This window comes from Spermophilus citellus (assembly GCF_964194105.1).
Source record: "Spermophilus citellus genome assembly, chromosome: 5".
Classification (NCBI taxonomy): domain Eukaryota; kingdom Metazoa; phylum Chordata; class Mammalia; order Rodentia; family Sciuridae; genus Spermophilus; species Spermophilus citellus.
The window spans coordinates 137,244,586-137,257,291 of record NC_138186.1 but is presented as its reverse complement, the minus strand read 5'-3'; the positions used below and the strand labels follow the sequence as shown (position 1 = coordinate 137,257,291).

At 37.1% G+C, this 12,706-nt stretch overlaps 1 protein-coding gene across 9 annotated transcripts in view; it reads right to left on the bottom strand.

The window, feature by feature from the left end:
- Positions 1-12,706, bottom strand: part of L3MBTL3 (L3MBTL histone methyl-lysine binding protein 3) — a 109,453-nt gene that overhangs the window by 55,479 nt on the left and 41,268 nt on the right. For all 9 annotated transcript variants that reach the window (XM_081295823.1, XM_081295829.1, XM_081295830.1 and 6 more), the window contains 3 exons: positions 7,725-7,860; positions 6,984-7,075; positions 4,403-4,554 (listed from right to left, as the gene is read on the bottom strand). In XM_081295823.1, coding sequence (XP_081151949.1) covers positions 4,403-4,554; positions 6,984-7,075; positions 7,725-7,860 — 380 coding nt within the window. The remainder of the gene's footprint in view (positions 1-4,402; positions 4,555-6,983; positions 7,076-7,724; positions 7,861-12,706) is intronic.

Here is a 12,706-nt window from a genome sequence, read left to right as displayed (position 1 = left end):
TTCACTCATTCATTTTTGGTACTAGGAATTAAATCTAAGGGTGCAAGCTACTCCCCAGTCCTTTTTGATTTTTATTTAAAGACAAAGTCTTGCTAAGTAGCTGAGAGCCTCACTAAGTTGCTGAGGCTGGCCTCAAACTTTCAATCCTCTTACTTCAGCTTCCTGAGTCGCTGAGATTATAGGCATGTGTCACCACACCCAGACATCCTGGTTTTATTAGCCACAGCCAAAAGCTAAACAAAGATACTGCATACATTCAGAACTTAACAGATCTAGGCATAGGTCAAGCAAGAACATTTTAAGACACTTGCTTAGGGTTGGGATTGTGGCTCAGAGGTAGAGTGCTTTCCTACCATGCATAAGACACTGGGTTCCATCCTCAGCACCACATAAAAATAAAATACTGTGTCTGTCTGTAACTAAAAAGATGAAAATATATATATATATATAAAGACAATTGCTTAAAGAAAACATCAAAGTATCCTCATTTAAGCAATAATGATTTAGGTTCTTTGAAGAAATGCAGGACACTTGGCCTCCCCCACTCCTTAAACCCAGAGCATGACTCTGCCGACTTATTAACCAGGACCAGACTCTCCTGGCTCCTCATCATATGCTAACTCTTCAGGGCCTCCTTCACTCTCTGCTTTACCACTGAACCCCAAAACTCATCAGGTTCAGTCACCTCTTTCTCCTTTCCATCCCTAATTTGACCAAGCCCATTACCCACAGTAGCTGCTGTAAATATTAATTAATTGCTTCAAGGTGAACATCTCTAACACAGTGATCTGGAAAAGATGAAGAGGATGTCATTTCATCACACAGATTTCCAACTTTCCTTTTATTTCTTCCTTCCAGGCTGAGAGAGACAAAAATTATTGGTGTCTCCACAATCTCAGATACCTCCACTTGCCCCTTGCATGGTGGTCCATGACCTCCCTCTGCCAAACAACCACGCTCAAAACACCCTGTGTGCAGGAAGAGTCCCCTTAAGCAATAATCCTTTTCTGACTTCAGCACCAAACTTCTCTGACTTCCTTTATTACAATCTCTTCACCCTTTTGCAAATTTGTTTCTGCTCCTAAAACTTTTTTTAATTCCCACCACACAGGATGAAATAGGTATTAATATTAATTCCCTCTTTTCTTTAGGGGAAACTAAAGCTTAGAATAGTTAAGTCATTTACGGAAGAACAACATTCTACCCCTGGGACAAAACACATTTTTATCATGTTCCTCCTTTGAAGGAAGAAATACTTTATTACAACCAAACATGCAATATCACATAAACAAATGTATATAGACTATCTATGTTTTCTGATTCCCACTTGAATACAAAAAGAAACAAGATTACTATCCAAATCAAAGGAGGAAGAAAATCTCATTTCAAAAGTATTTCGAATTGAGAAAGGCAAGCCAATCTGTAACTTCAATTACACACCAATGTAGTTTATGCAGATAAAAACCATTCCAAAATTCAAAGATCAAAGAACATAATATTTAATAAAACTGGAGAAATTCCAGTGTGCTTAAGTAATTTTCAGTGTGCCTTAACTGAATGTTAAGGAAGAGAACATACAGTATTCTTTTTTGACAATTAACAATATATGATTTCATGTCAATAGTCAAAAGTACAAGTAATCCCAAAAAACATTCCATCCTTAAAATAATTACATTCGTTTATGTTTACAAAAGTGTAAAATCAGAGTTATAACAGTCTTTTTCTTTACTTTTTCTAAAAAAAATTCCAGGATCCTTTCTGTTTGTTCCCTAGGCATTTGACACTAAGAAAAATGAGTGTGACAAATTCTTTTAGATTTTTTTTGTTATTTTTTTCCAAGACCAATTTGAAAGGCAATATATCGTCTATCAAATAAGCAATGTGTATAGTACCTTTAAAACACAACAATACTTATGAGCACAAAAATAAACTAATATTCATCCATTTTGTTTAAATCACACAAAATCTTGAAAATAAAAATTCTCCCAAAGTGAATCAGAACTCTAAAAACAAAACAAGGGCTGGAAATGTAGCTCAGGGACAAGTGCTTGCTTAGAATGCACAAAGCCTAGGGTTTGAACCCCAGCACTACAAAATAAAAATTTAAAAAAATAAAAAGGAAAACAAATTCCCCATTTCAACAAATTCCAATAATTTAGTATCATTTATTACTAAAAGGACTGGATCTAGAACTGCCATCTTCACAGACCACCAAACAGGAGCAGTGAAATATGTTTGACCTACGGCAGGTCAGGCTATTTCTAAAATTAAACTTTTCTCATTTATTTACCCAAAATAGATATAAACAATCTTAAATGAAAAAAAAAAATTTTCAGGAAATATTAAGAACAGAAAAACATGGTATGACAAATAAGCAAACCCATATTGTGGGAGACTCAACAGAACAAAACAATTCAATAAAGATTAAAAAGTAAAAAAAAAAAAAAAAAAAAAAAAAACCATAAAGGAATAGGGAGCTATCAATGAAAAGAGATCAAGAAAACATCAAAGCAACTATAAAGAATATGCCTTATTTCACCCTAAAATTAAAAAAAAAAAACCAAAAAATCCAAATACTAATAAGATACCAAGACAAAACTGGGAGAAATATTTGAGTACGTTAGTGACATTAAAGCTATTAAATAAAAAAAATTTAAAATATTCATCTTTCAACACCAACTGAATTATTCACACATCAAAACCTTTGTTATCTGGAATTGGCTTGAAAACAATCTTAGAGTTGGGTTTTTAACAGCAGGGTTACAGAGGAAACGACACTGGACATAAGTTGGCAACTGCTGGTATTAAGTAAAAGACATTCAGGAGGAACTTTGGTGGGGCGGTACCAGGCACTCAACCACTGAGGCCCATACCCAGCCCTATTTGGTATTTTACTTAGAAGCAGAGTCTCACTGAGTTGCTTAGCATCTAGCCGTTGCTGAGGCTGGCTTTGAACTCATCATCCTCCGGAGCGACTGGGATTACAGGTGTGCGCCACTATGCCCAGCTAATCATTTTGTATATGAATATATTTCAATAAATTTTTTGTCACAAACTGAATAAAACATCACATGAGGCAAAATTATGCTTTTGAAAGAAAAACATAAGGGAAAACAACCAAAATATTCTAAAGGATTTGACTCTTACATATAATCACGGAATGACTTGTCTCCCTGAGTTTACAAAAATTCTGTAAAAAGTAAACATATAATAGAAAGAAAGCATTTAAAAAATCTGAATAGCAAATAAATTTAAATTCACTCTCTTCTTTCTTAAAACAATTCAAGATAAATATCTAAGAATTCAGTAGGAAGAGTAATGAAAGTTCATTGATGGGTCTATTGAATATTTAAATATGTGCACATTAAAAGTAAGGTCAAGAAATGAGCTTCCCAGAATCTTGGCCATATTGACATAACTTAATGTTCACTTGATACTATAACATTAGCCAAATTTTATAAACACTTTTGTCACTTCTCTAAAATATTCTCACTTCCAGGGTTCTCTAAATAGAACTGAAGACTTAAAAAATGGCTTTAACCAGGAAACTGAATTCTAGCAACCAATGAACATGAGTTGGGTATAGAAAAACCCTTTGACTGTTTAATTACAGTTTGATGGCTTGTCAGGTGTGGGGGTACACACTTGTAATGCCAACTACCTGGGAAGCTGAGGCAGAAGAATTGCAAGTTCAAGGCCAGCATCAGCAGCTTAGTGAGACCCACTTATTAAGTCCCACTAATTGACTCAAAATAAAAGGGGCTGGGAATACAGTTCAGTGGTAGGGTATTTGCTTAGTCTGTGTGTGGCCCAGAATTCAATCCCTAGTACATCAATAAATAAATCAATGAATTAATAAATAAATAAATGAAATATGAATGCTTTACTACAACTATTTTCCAATCACATAATTTTAGAATATGTTGTCTTTACCTTTTACAGTATATCTAAAAATGGTAAGGATTAAAACAATGTTCATCAATTAATGCAGCTGCATTCAGCTATTATGAATGGTGAAATTAGCTACCAGGTATGAAAATATGGAAAATTAAAATAAATTCCTAAAAAAAATGACAGAAGACACTCAGATGAAGGGGAATATGTAAGTCTGTATGTGCACACACACGTCACACTGGGAATGTGGGGGGTGGTTATGGATTTCACTTTCATGGCAGGAAGTCAACTAAAATAAAATCATGAAGTAGCATTAAAAGATGTTATTTAGAAATACATGCAATACGGAGCAAGTGAAAACTGAAAAATCTGAACTAGGAAAGAGTGGGGCAGAGCACTGTTGGCTTTGTTATAAGCTTTGCCTTGTTACTGTTTTCAAACTGTGCACCTAGTTAATGTGGATAAACACTGCATTTTAAAAAGCACACATTAATGGGAAATGTCTCACCAATAGTCATAGCTCTCATCCCAGTTGTCAAAATGTACCAGGAAACGATTGTCCACCATATCTGTTACCGTAGCAACACAGATGAACGCAGGATTCTTTTTGTCTACAGCCTCAAGCTTCATTCCAACTCGAAAGCCTGATGGGATCACTGTCTATGGAAACATGCAGATTTAATTATAGACAAGCACACACTTAACAACAGCCAAGACCTGTACACTCTGCACTCCTGCTCAAAGGCCCAGCATCTATTTCTATATTCACATAATTTTAAAATCATGTGCTGGTTTCACAGCAGGATCATTCCCCTCCCCCACAAAAAGACAATTAAAAAAATACCCTCTATGGTTACACCCAATTAACTTTCTGAGCCTCAAAACTACAACATCCACAGCCTAGCAGAATAATTAATTTTAACATGTGTTTTGGTACCTTAGTTAGAAGACCATGCTAGGCAAGCACGTTTTATTCATCATATAGTTCCCATTTTGGCTTTCTTTTCCTTGATTACAGACTTAACAACAAAAGTTATTTCACACAAAATATGCACTTACTTAATCAAGTTAAAAATGTGCATGAGTCAGTACAAATTCACTCCCACTTTTGAGAGCTCCCAAAAGAGTACTCTACAGAAAGTAGGTCATCTTCATATATGAAAGGCTGCAGATTATTACAACTTTTATTTAATGCTACAACAGCAGCAAATGAAATGACTGTTAATGTACAGACAGCCATTCAAAATAGCTAGTAATTTAAGGAAATCTATAGATTATCAGTCATCTTGGACTTGAAATAAAATTCAATATGAGTTAGTGCTTGAGGGACAGTAATATGAAAACATCTCTTATAATCTTTTATGAGAAAAATATCCTAATTGCAGAATAGGGTACTCAGATGTCAATTATGTCAATTGCAAGGGTTTTTTTGTTGTTGTTGTTGTTGGTTGTTTTGGATTTTTTTTTTTTTTTAGCCTTCTAAAAAACCCTTTCTATTCAGATTGAAGTATACAGGTATTATTCTAACTAAGCAAAATAAATATTATTTCTCATCTTACTATAATTATACAGGGATTGTTATAAAAATCTAGATAGTTACATATCTGAAAAATGTTAGAGAAAATTCTATACGAATTAAAGGAGCAAGTACAAATAGTACACAGAAATTTTTAATACCCATTTTAGTCCTGCAATTATTTATCAGTGTTATAAACTTAAATATTTGACTATTCTGAGGTAGAGAATCTAGAAATAGAAAAATCAGTTGCCTCTTGGATATCAAACTCACAACCTGAGATTAAGTTGTATGCTAGCAATGCACAGAATGTAATAGGACAGGTCAGCACAGTTAATCAAATCCCTGACTGAAATCATCAGAGAACCAGACAGGGATTAGGAACTCGGAGCAGAGATAGCAGGCTGCCGAGTTTCCACCCAACTGACCTTCCTCCCAGGGGTAAGTCTTAACTGAAAACCTACTGACAAGGCAGTGTTTACATTTCAACAATTAAGCTATCTTCTCAATTAGAATGTTATAAAATAATAACCTAGCCCATTATCTCTATTAGATCTCTAAACACACACTCACATTCCCACACATTCACTCTCTCATATATTTTAATTTCTCTAATTCAACCTGGCTTATATTCAATTTAATCAGAGAATATTTCATCCATTAGCCTGATGCCTTCAAACCAACTGGTTAATGTCATTTCCCAAATGGAGGGTTTTTCCCAGCTCCTAATGTTTATTTCCATTTGGAGTGAACTCTGTTCATGAAAAATGACTGCCACTCTCCATACTGCAACTCGCTGTTACTGAGCAGGTGCATATGGGAAGGAGGAGAAGCTGGGCTACAGGGTGCACAGCTTCTGCTCTGCCAGAGGGTCCAGTGTTCCCTGGCCCTAGCAGGTAGAAAAGGGCAGTAAATCCCTTAAATTCTGGGGCTAGGATCAAGAAGTTCATTTGTCTGCAGAAATAGGTCATGTATGTTGTAAAGATGATATTTTGATTTGCCTTCTGCACTTTCTGATTAGAGAAGAACTTGGGAAAGAAAAGAGCCTCTCAAGATTCCAGGCTTCTCAAAGATGCAGAAAAGAAACGGAATGAGAAGTGGGAATATAGGTCAAGATGTAGTAAAAATGCACATATCCTGCCTTGCTTCTGTTACATTGTAAATAAAGCTGTAAACCACAGTGAAGTACTTCATAGACTCCAGTGACCTCCTGCGTGCAAACCCAAACAGGGCTATAGTCATCTCACCATATGAATACCATCTGAACACCACTTCTAATTAAATGATGGCAACCATAAAGTAATCCACTTTGTATGCATCTTTAAAATATTACACCTGGATTTGAACTATGTTGCCTACTATCACTCAATAATAAGACAACCTTAATATGGCTATGACATAGTATTTATTCATGAAGATTTTAAGTTAATTTTAAAGTTTAGTAATGATAAGAGAACTCTATTTACCAAGGCAATAAAATTTATGATAGCTCCTTGTTATCACTTGTAATTTATCTTATAAGACTCTCAAAAATCACTTCCTTTGAAAGAAAAAGTATTCTGGATGTACTTACTATATTCTGATTTTCAAATAATGACTTAGGAGCAGCTTGGGCTTTACATGTCTTAAGATAGGTCTGCCAATTAAATTCTTCCTCTTTGTATCCTACAGTAAAAGCACATATGAACAGATTAGTAAAATATCAAAACATTTTGCACTTAACTTTTCCAGTCCGACTTTTATCTGTAACTTCAACATGCCAAATTCAAGCATTTGCACAATTTTTTTCAATAAATAAAATTTAATTCATAATTTATAATTGCATTTTGAGACATGAGCTATGTTTACTTTCAATAAGTTTTAATAATCTTTTTCAATTCTAAATGAATAGAGATGGCTACAAAGAAAATTTGTAAGGAAGCAAATCTTTTTTTGATCATCAGGCTGTTTCTGTCAGAATTCAGTTAGAATCCTCAGCAGTACAGACTTGTGAGATGATTCGAATGGATTTTATTTTTTCCCTCAAAATATTCTATTTTGGGGGAATACTATAGGCACAAGTAGGAAGTTGAAGAAATATTATTAAAGCAGGTAGGATCTTTTTAGCTTATCACCACAAAAATGACAATTCAAGGCTTCTGAAGTAAGGATATTAGCAAATCACCAAAGAAAAACCATCCTTGCCTTAATTTTCATAATTTTATTAAAGTTAACATTGCCTCAGAAGAGGAGATTGAGCATTTTACTTATCTGATAACATCTAAACAAATGGGTTCTTACTGATTTTAAAATATGAAACAAAAAGTGATAATACCTTTTGGAGGATGAAGTTTATGGCCAGTTTTCTCACACCACCCAACTGGATGAATATCCAGAGCATCTGCATTTACCCAGAAGTCATAACAATCAGAATATCCATCAAAGTGAAGCTTTATTCGGTATCCACAAACCTGAAATAGGAACTCAGGTTGAGTAATTAAAGAAAAAAAGTACACATACAAAAACTAATTAACAAGGACATCAAGGTACGAAATAGCCTACGTTCATCAAGCCACCCTCATTAACAACAACAAAAACAACTATACAAATTATAAAATCTAAAGGCAATATTGCAAAGAGCTGATGTTCTGGCCACATTTCTAGTACCATTAGAAGCACAGAGATATGGGGTGAAGAATAATTTTCCACAAATACAAAATATCTTCTCTCCATTCCCTGAACTGTACCAGCACAAATCACCATGGTGAGCTGGCAGGGCTGAAGCCAGACCAGCAAACTGGACCCAGCTCAAGCAGGACCCAAGGTAGAGGCTCCTACTCTGCATATTACAGGGCAAGGACAGAGGAGACACAGAGAGAAGTCACCTGAATCCTCTCTACCAGCACCTGGGCTAAAAGAAAGAAAAGCTGCTTCCAGGTCATACTTAGGCTAGACAGGTTCCATGCAATGCTAGTAAGAACTCACAATGTAACCCTCACTGTACATCTGCCTACACGGCCACAATGAAGGATATTCTGGATTTATGGGACCTGTCTTGGGTAATAGTCTATCCTGGGCTCCTATAAGATTCAGCCCCTCAATGTTCTTTTCACAAGCACCAGTAGATGAGTTCCAAGTGGAACTCCCAAACACGCCAGACTTCTAACTACTCCAGGAGCACATATGTGTCCTGCAGAAATCCATCCAACAAGCCTGAGACCAGAGTACACAGTCAGAGCAATTAATTCCAAAAGAATGAGGCAGTTGTACAATTATTGTCATGGAAAGATCTCTAAGACACACTGTTAAGCTTTAATTGGCAAACAAATTATATAGGATGAGTCTGTTTTTGATAAAATTATACGTGTAGGAGAGTCTGTGTGTGTACTTAAGTATCTTTGGCTGTGTGTATATATATACATATATATGTATAAAGTACACATTTATTTTTTAAAATACTTTTCATTGCAGGTGGACATAATACCCTTATTTTATTTATTTATTTTTATGTGGTGCTGAGTATCAAACCCAGTGCCTCACATGTGTGAGGCAGACACTCTGCCACAGAGCCACAACTCCAGCCCTAAAATACGCATTTATACATACGCATTTATGTATACACTTACAAATATAAGTTTACTATGTAAATTCATACTAAAAAAAAAAGCTTGATGAAAATTTGCCAAAACATTAACAATAACAATGATTTTTCTGGAAGTGCAGTGAGAAGAAAGAGGCAAAACAAATAATGCCCTTTTTAAAATTTTATACATTAGTATTTTTTCAATTAGAATGTATTGATACATAAGATTTACAACTAATCTGACTTCCCTTGGAGACTACAGAGTCTCTGCATTGAGAAGAGATTGGCAACTCTGGGAAACACACTCTCTCAGAAAGGGCAGGGCTGTTCCCACCTGTACATCCACCCATGCCAAGAGGGAGTTCATGGGCTGCTTCTCTACCCTGCCTTGCACGCAGCATTCTGTGGTCCATGGGAAGGAGCTAAGCCCCTTAGTCACCTACAGCCTCTTGTGCCCTTGTAGTAGCACGGCTCTGAGCTTCTACCCCTTGACTCGCCCCCTTCACTTCTCTCCATGGTCTGTCAATATACCTCTTGGTCTCTGGAATGCTATGCTTTGGGAACAATCTCAGATATCCTCAGCCTCCCTGCCCAGAGATTCACCCAGTCATCCCTCTAAAGCTTTTCCTCAAGGCTGCTCATTTCTTCCAACTCTCCAGCACAGACTCTTGAGTACTTGGCCATCCACAGGGAAACTCATCCAGGACCCTGGTTTCCTTGTGCCTTTCATTTCCTCTCCATTTGGGAGACTCACTCCTGTGATCTGATCTGCCTGCCATGAGGAACTGCTCTGCCTCTCAACACCTATACTAAAAAGTCCAACCCTGGGAAGACACCTTCTGTTCTTCCAGTTTGCTCACCCAGCTACTCTCAATACACTTCTGCTTCTATCTCAGCAAACAAGAACCTCGCGTTGATCCTTCTATCTTCTTCCTAGCAGCCCCTCACCAAGTCTTGCTTCCGTAGCAATCACTTAAAATATTTTCTCACCAATTTTTCAAAACTCTGGTCCTGATATCATTCCTGAAACTTCATCTGGCTAAACTTCAATATCCTAAGGGTGTACGTACTCCCTAGCTATACCCACTATACCCAGTCTAGTGATTAGTGCTGGGAAAGAAAAAATGATATACGGTTGGTTTTCATTATTCATGCATTCCAAATTTGAGAATACACCTGCTTGCTAAAACCAATTTCTAATCCACAAAACAATACACCAAGTGTTTGTGAACATGTGCATATACTGTGGCAAAAAAAAAAAAAAAAATGTGAGTCACCCAAGGCTGACAAGGCGGTATTATCTTCTTACTTTGGTCTATACTGTAAACGAGTCTCCTTTGATGTGTCTTCTTAGTAATACAATGTGTTAGCTTTTTGCAACTGTGATCTTACAAGAATAACTTAAAGGAGGGAAAGTTTATTTCAGACCCATGATTTCAGAGGTTCAGTCCACAGTTGGCCAACTCCACTGGTCTGGGCCTGAGGAGAGGCAGAAGGGCATGGTGGAGGAAAGCTGCTCAGCTCATGGCAGTCAGAAAGCAAAGAGAAAGCAAGAAGCCAGGAACAAAATATAATCCCCAAGAGTACCCCCCAGCCCCTATTTCCTCCAGCCATGCCCCACCAGCCTTGGGTTACCACCTACTTCACTTCATCTCTGAACACTCCTGCATTGGGGAACCATGCTTTCAAAACATGAGCTTTTCAATGAATATTTCTAGATCCAAACCATAACACATGGTTGTCACATTTTTGTTGATGTCTGCTCTTTAAACACAAAGAGGTTGGTGATATAGTTCAATGAAAGAGTAGTTCACTTAGCCAGCACAAGGCCCTAAAGTTCCACCCCAGTACTAGAAAGAAAAAAAAAAGGAGGGGGGGCCCTGAATGCCAGAATGCTGTGACGTGCCTTACAGAGAAAATACATGGGTTATATAAGCTTCATCTAGACATGAGTTGTAGTGTTGCTGGCTACGGGCTCACTATTAATGAAACAAAAATATAAGCTAAATAAGGAGTCTTTAAACAGAAACTCATGTAAATCAGGTTATCTATTGATCAGTTTATAAAAATACTGTGCCCAGAGCCATGAAGGAACCTAACACTGTATGTCCTCTGGAAGCAACAGTTCCCTGTGCACTAATTTGTGAAACAAAACCATTTCAAATAGTGACAATAAACTCCTGAGAACCACCCATGACCGAGTGCTGGGATGGCCCTGCTACATAGGAACACTCCCAGCAGCTCTGTCTACTCCCTTTCCCATGCTGCACGACAGCCTTCAAATCCTCTCCTACAGCTGCCCATCCCACTATTTCCACTCCTCACTCCCAGGCAATGATTCACCTTCTGTGTCAAAGATGCCCCTCAAGTGTCTTCCTCCAAGTGTACGACTTGCCTGTGCTCAGGAATAGCAAGCTGTTCCCCCTTCTTCTGTTCAAATGCAGGAAGAAACTCCTCCTCAGGGCTGAGACCTGTACTCCCCTGTGTATCTGCATCCCATCTGCTCCCATCCCCTGTGTCAGCTGCTCTCTCAGAACCTTCCAGGACCAGACTCACTAGTGGATTTCTCAAAATTCAAACTATTTATGGTTTCTTTCCATTACAAAAGAAAAAAGAAAAGAGGAAGAAAGAAGGGGAAAAGGAATATGGAAGGAAGGAGGGAAAGTTTTAAAAATCAAGAAGAGACTTGTCTTTTAGTCTTAAACAAATTTTCATACATCCTTTGTGAGAATGTAACAACTGATACACTATGAATCACCAAGTAGCAACACACATCAAAAATGTAAATATCCAAGCCTGATGTGGTGGCATTTGCCTGCAATCCCAGCAACTGAAGGCTTAGTGGGGAGGATCTTAAGCTCAGAGCCAGTCTGAGAGTCTTAGTGAAACCTATCTTAAAACAAAAAATAGGGCTGAGGATATAGCTTAGTTGGTACAGGCTTGCCTTGCATGCACAAGGCCCTGGGTTCAATCCCCAGCACCACAATAATAATAACAATGGCTAAGGATGTAGCTGCAGTGGTAGAGCTAGTGCCCCTGGGTTCCATCCTTAGTATAGTGGGATGTGTCACACACACACAACACACACACACACACACACACACACACACACACACACAAAAGAGAGAAAGAAAGAAAGAAAGAAAGAAAGAAAGAAAGAAAGAAAGAAAGAAAGAAAGAAAGAAATTTAAATGTCCATAAAATGTCCAGAACTTCTCACCTGGCAATTCTAGGAATGGATCTGACAGATGTACTTACATAAGCAAAAACATATCAGATATAAAAGATATTTATCCAAGTACTTTTTGTTAATTATAACAAAGAAAACCATACAGTTGTTATCAATTTGAGAGTAATTAAGTGAATTAAAGCAATTCCATGAAATGGAATAATACCCATGGCCAAAAGTACATACATATATTATATATGAAATATATAATACATATGAAGTACATACATATGTATATAATATATGTGTCACAAAGAAAAATATGCATAGAAAACATCTAGAAGGACACAGTAAACTTCTCAGGTCATGCTCTCTGGGCTACAAAAGAGGAAAAGGGGATGGGATAGAGAACTAGTGCTTTCACACTAGTTGATATTTTCCCAGTGAGCAAACAAAACTTCTATAATAAAAAAAAGTCTGGAGCTGGGCATGGTGACACACACCTGTAGTTCCAGAGACTCAGGAGGCTGAGACAGGAGGATCTCAAGTTCCAAGCCAGCCTCAG